This window comes from Hibiscus syriacus, unplaced genomic scaffold (assembly GCF_006381635.1).
Source record: "Hibiscus syriacus cultivar Baekdansim isolate YM2019G1 unplaced genomic scaffold, ASM638163v2 tig00117034_pilon, whole genome shotgun sequence".
Taxonomy (NCBI): Eukaryota; Viridiplantae; Streptophyta; class Magnoliopsida; order Malvales; family Malvaceae; genus Hibiscus; species Hibiscus syriacus.
Window position 1 is genome coordinate 12,611,771 of NW_024063533.1, and position 6,583 is coordinate 12,618,353.

Below are 6,583 nucleotides of genomic sequence, written 5' to 3' on the forward strand. Positions count from 1 at the left end.
CTTTGGAACATCAGAATCTTTTACCTTGAGTTGGTAATATCCATACCTCAAGTCTATCTTTGAAAAGATAGAAGCCCGTCAAAATTGGTCAAACAGATCATCAAACTTGGGAAGTGGATATTTGTTCTTAACCGTGAGCTTGTTAAGTTTCCTATAATCAATACAGATTCTCAATGTCTCATCTTTCTTCTTAACAAAGAGATCTGGGGATCCCCACGGTGATACACTGGGTTGAATAAATCCTCTATCCAATAACTCATGGAGTTGGACTTTCAGTTCCTTAAGCTCCTTTGGGGCCATACGGTAAGAGCCATTGAAACTGGGGTAGAACTATAATAGACTTCAATCTCAAACTCAACTTCTCTATCCGGCGGTAATCCATGTAATTCTTCAGGAAAAACATCGGGGAATTCCTTAACAATTCGGATGCCTTCAATATTAGATCGGGAACTCCTAGTGTCTAGAATATAAGAAAGAAATACCTCAGAACCCTTCCTGATCATCCTCTCATCTACCAATGCTGACACAACATTCGTCAGAAATCCACGATGTTCCCCGAATATCATAATCTTTCAGTTATTCAAAGTCTTTAGAACTGTTCTCTTGGTCTCATAATCGAGATTAACTCGATGCTTTTTCAACCAATCCATGGAAAGAATCAAATCAAACTCCTCTAAAGGTAACTCCATGAGGTCGGCCATAAAGATCTCCCCATGGATCTCTATAGGACACCCTCTAAAAATACGATCTAACTCTATGGACTGACCTACATGACTTTGAACTGTCACCGAATTCTCAGTATTATCAACAGGAATATTCAAACACTCAAAACCGGAATATGATATATAGGAATGGGTAGAACCATTATCATATAATGCAAAGTAAGGAACTAAATGAATAGTAATAGTACATGCAATCACATCAGGCCTATCGCGATCCTATCAACGTCTAGTAGTATAAACCAATGCAAGTTGTCTGGCCTCAGATCTACCTGGACCCCTACTGTGAGATGCTTGACCTCTCCTAGCTGATCCTGGTGCTCTGCTCTAACTATTTCTCCCTGTTGGAGTTCTAACGGTACTCTGAGTACGAGTGGGAGTACAAGCTGGTGTCTGAACTGAAGGAGCTGGCTCTGGATAATCTTTTATGAAATGGTCACCATAACCACATCTAAAACAGGTACCCAATTTCTTCCTGCACTCACCAAAATGACATCTCCTACAGTGTACACATGTCAGTAAAGGTTGCAATCCAGAAGAACCACTCTGACTAGGAGGTGCTATAGCTGACAAACCTGATACTATAGGCCTGGCACTCGCACATCCTCTCTGAGAAGACTCACCCCTACCTCTCTTGATGGGGCATGCAGAAGAGTCAACAGAAGGCCTCTTGAATCGGTCTCGGTCTCTATCTCTCCTGCGCTCCATACCCAATCGTTCTATTTCCTCAGTAATCTTGGCTATCTTAACCAAGGCATCAAAATTCCTCTCCCTATGGGTAGCAACTCGACTTTTGATCTTATACTTGAGTCTATTCTCAAACCTCAAGCACCAGTCCAACTCGGTATCAACGAGTCCAGCAGCATAGTGACTCAATTGGATGAACTCAACCTCATAGTCCATAACAGACATATCACCCTGCTCCAGGTTCTGAAACTCTTGGCGTCGCTCCTACATGTATCTCTCTTCGATGTAAAGACTCTGAAAACGTGTCTTAAAAAGATCCCACGTTAACTGATTCCCCGTAATACTACCAGAAATCGATTGCCACCATTTGAAACTCTCTTTTTTCATCATAGCTAGGGCTCCCTTTAACTTTTGCTCAAGCCTCAGATCCATCTCATCCAATATTCTCTCTGTATCCTCCAACCAATACTCAGCGTCACTTGGAGGTCCACCAGTAATACCTTCAAATGGAACTACTCCAGTAGCTACCAAAGACTTTGAAATCTTGATCGAAGACATATTACTAGGGACTCTAGCATCTCTCTGAAACATGCGAAAGATAACTCTATTAATGGCTTCTTCATCCAAGTCAGTTTCATCATCTTTAGTCATGGGAGAGTCTCTTACAGGAGTAACCAGATAATCATGAGAAATAGATGGATCTACATACGGAATATGAGGATCACATGGTGAGATCGAATCATCTATCGTGACAGAAGGTTGAGTGACTTGCCCTCGACCATGGCCACAACCTGGCTTACGACCTCTAGCAGCACTCATCAGTTGGATCTAGAAGGCTCTACAGAAAGAATTTGAATATAAGTTAGACTAGCATCAGGGATCTGGAATATATATAAAAAAACTCATAAAATAGGTGACACGTTTTTGAAAATATCAAAATTTTTTAAAATTGAAGGCTCTGATACCACTAAGTGTAACCCCCTAGACACGACCTAAATGTTATGGCAGATCTAGGCGGTTACGTATCACATTCAGAAATTCTTTTTTATATTTAAAATAACGTTGAAATTCATGTCTCAGTATAGTATGAAATTTATCCATAATAAGGATTCATACGATAAACATATATGAAAACATATTTTAGAAAACCGTACAAAACATATACATATCAAAATACTAGTATACAAATATATCAAGACAGTAGTAACACATGTCACCAAAATATAGCAGAAAGACATATATAAATATATTGTGTTACAAAAGTAAAAGTAGTCGATCTCCTCTTATGCAAAGTCTGCTAGTCTACGGTCTGCTGCTATGTGAAAAGGTTAAAATTTACAGAGTGAGCTAAAAAGCTCAGTTTTCTCCTTGCTGTGTATATAAACATTAAGATAAATCAGTTATCAAACATGTTTTAACAACATGAACACTACCCCCATCCAATCACCATAATGTGTAGGTTCCTCATAACCGTACACCCACCTGTACACCTGCTAAGGGCTTAACCTATGCACAAAGTAGAGGAGCCTGCGGTAAGGTCTTATCATATGCACAAAGCAGAGGAGCATGCGGTAACGGTAAGGTCTTACCCTTGAACATAGTAAAGTAGCCTGTAGTAACGGTAAGGTCTTACCCTTGCACATAGCAAATGAGCATGTGGTAACGGTAAGGTCTTACAAGTCATATACTAGGCCTGAAATACTTTCTACAATAATACCCCAAATGACAATAATAAACATGTATGTATTGGAGTGAAAACAATAATTAATCTATTAAAATATGAATCTATATTCAAAAATCAGGTATAAAAATACTGTAACCAGAAATCATATAAAAAATATACGGTAAATCAGATATCAAATAAATTGTATTCAGAGCATCGATATTGTCTCATAAAAATATTTAGTACCCTCGGAAATATAAAACAGTTCATATAGATAGTTTAAAACAGTAAAGTACACCGTAAGGAAACACACATGTAACAGTCTGAGTAATTGGATAGGGAACCCTTATACTGAATTTGTCGATCACGATTAGCGGCAGTGCTAGATCCTACGAATCAGAAAAATCCATATCAGAATCCTAATATGAATAATCTTAACCTTTATTTAAATAATCTATGGAAACCTACGGGTAATTCTCGTAGAACGTAGTTCGGGCGGATATAACAAATGGAAAATATCGAACCTAACTGAGCCTCGGTCAGGTGAAACACGAGTACCTTCATAAAAATATCTTATTGGATCAATTCCATAATCACATCTCAAATAAATAAGCAAAAATGCTGAAAATACTAATACTTTTTGGGTTAACGAGCTCAATTCGGGGCTTTCGGGTTAGAATTTGGCAATACACACTTCAAAATCGGACTCAGTATGTCGAAAATCATAAAATATGACTTTTCAAAATTTTTGACTTTTTTGTCAAAGTCAACGGTCTTTGGTCAATGGTAGGTTAACATTCGGTCAACGATCAACGTTGGACCAGGTCGGATCGGGTCAATTCAGGAAGGCGGGTTGAATTAGCGGTTCGGGTCAGCGGGTCAGGTCGGACATGGATCGGATCAGGGTAGCCCATTTCAAAGTTGTCCAGCATGCTGTGGATTCCCCTGCGCGTGGGGGCATATGTGGCTGCCTAGGGGGTTCAAATAATTCTACAAAATTTCCTAGAGCTATTTTAAGGGATTTTGAGACACTTACCAAGGTCAGTTTACAACTTTGAACGGTGGAGAGCTCGATTCCGATATGTTAAAAATTTAATATTCCTCACCCCTTCACATGCCGGCAAAAACAGAGATAAGAAGGACACCGGTGGACTCGATACGATGCAAGGAACACAATGGTGCTGGAGGTTTCGAAAATGGAGCAACGATTGGCAACAGATCGTCGATTAAAGATTTGTGCTAAAGGAGGAAGCTTGAAGAGAGAGAGAGAGAGAGAGAAATTATGGTTTCCAAATGAGGAAACTTTCCAGGTTTGGAGCTATATATTCCCTAAAGAAAATATATATGGTGAAATTACACTCTAGGTCTTCCAACTTTTGATACTTTGAATTTGAATCTGATATTAATCCAAAATTTCACTTTGGTCCCAAATTTATAAAAATTAATTTATTCCTCGAAAAATTTTAGGCCCTATTTTAGGGTGTGACATATAAACTATATAGTTTATTAATATAAAGTATATAGTTTATACATAAATTATATATGAATTATATTTAAATATATACAACTTATATTATTATACTATGTATAATTATAAATTATATATACTATGTATAGTTTATATAGTTTAAATATAAAGTATATAAGTATACATATAAATTATAAATTTTATATAATAATAATAATATTATTATTATTATTATTATTATTATTATAAAGTATAAGTATATTATTTATATAAAAAGTTTAATTATAAAGACTAAAGTATATATACATATAAAGTATAAGTATGTACATACATACATATATATATATATAAACTATAAAGTATATATATAAAGTTTTAGTATAAAGTATAATAATATAAAATATAAGTTTTAAACATAAAGTATATATACATGTATAATAATATAAAGTATATAAGTGTATTATATAAAGTATATAAGTATATAAAGTATATATATATATATAAAGTATAAGTATGTATATATATAAACTATAAAGTAAAAGTATATCTATAAAAACTATAAATTAAGTGTGTATATATATAGTTTTAGTATAAAGTATATATACATATATAATAATATAAACTATAAGTATATTATATATATAATCTAATTATAAAGACTAAAGTATATATACATATACATATAAAGTATAAGTATGTATATATATATATATATAAACTATAAAGTATATATATAAAGTTTTAGTATAAAGTATAATAATATAAAATATAAGTATTAAACATAAAGTATATATACATGTATAATAATATAAAGTATATAAGTGTATTATATAAAGTATATAAGTATATAAAGTATATATATGTATATAAAGTATAAGTATGTATATATATAAACTATAAAGTGTGTATATATATAGTTTTAGTATAAAGTATATATACATATATAATAATATAAAGTATAAGTATATTATATATATAATCTAATTATAAAGAATAAATTATATAAGCATATAATATAAAGTATATATACGTATATAATATATATATATGTATATAATAATATAAAGTATATAAGTGTTAAATGTATAAGTATATATATAAACTATAAAGTATATATATATAAAGTATAAGTATTTGTATATGTATAGTTTATATATATATACTTTATATTTAATACTTATATACTTTATATTATTGTATACCTATATATACTTTATATTTATATACTTATATACTTTAGTCTTTATAATTATACTTTATATATATATATATATATACACACACACAATATACTTATACTTTATATTATTATATATGTATATATTCTTTATACTAAAACTTTATATATATACTTTATAGTTTATATATATATATATACTTTATATTTCATACTTATATACTTATATTTAATACTTATATACTTTATATTATATACTTATATACTTTATATTATTATATACAAATATACACTTTATACTAAAACTTTATATATATACTATTTAGTTTTTATATTTATATATATATATATATATATATACTTTATATGTCTATATACTTTATAATAAAACTTTATATATTATTATTATTATTATATATATATATATATATATATATATATATATATATTATAACATCTCAAAAACCAGGTTAGTGACTAAAATGGAAGTTTTTGAAATTTGGTGATCAAATTATGAAAAATTGAAAGTTTAAGGAATTAATTAGGAATTTTATTTAAAAGGATTGATTGGTAGATATGAAAGGATTGAAGGGCAAAATGGTCATTTGAACACCAAGATAATTATTTTCTTATGATTATATAGTAACCACGTGGAAGGTAAATAGGGAAAAAGTAAATTCTGGAGCATTCTCTTCATCTTTCTTCTTCTCCTCTCCACCGTGACACCATAGCTGGAGGTAAGGAAGATTTCATATGGTTATTTTTGGTAAATTAAGGTTGGTTTTGATTCATGGGGGTGTTAGAAAATGTATGGAAGCTTAGGGAGTAATAGAAACTTAAAAGAATGGTAAATTATGGGGATTTAATAT

At 31.4% G+C, this 6,583-nt stretch overlaps 1 protein-coding gene across 1 annotated transcript; it reads right to left on the reverse strand.

Moving 5' to 3' along the window:
• Positions 1 to 572: 572 nt before the first annotated feature.
• Positions 573 to 1,631, reverse strand: LOC120196561. Its single transcript, XM_039198343.1, has 2 exons — positions 1,052 to 1,631; positions 573 to 889 (listed from the first exon to the last, which is right to left on the reverse strand). Exons 1-2 carry the CDS (start codon positions 1,629 to 1,631, stop codon positions 573 to 575), a joined length of 897 nt encoding a protein of 298 aa, XP_039054274.1.
• Between the last annotated feature and the right edge of the window lie 4,952 nt (positions 1,632 to 6,583).

What these genes read in the sequence shown, in the direction of transcription:
- LOC120196561 (XM_039198343.1), bottom strand. Translation starts at nt 1,631, where the DNA reads ATGTCTGTTATGGACTATGAGGTTGAGTTCATCCAATTGAGTCACTAT. An exon ending in AACTCCAACAGGGAGAAATA is followed by an intron (nt 890 to 1,051) that starts GTTAGAGCAGAG and finishes CTATTCATTTAG; the next exon opens with TTCCTTACTTTGCATTATAT.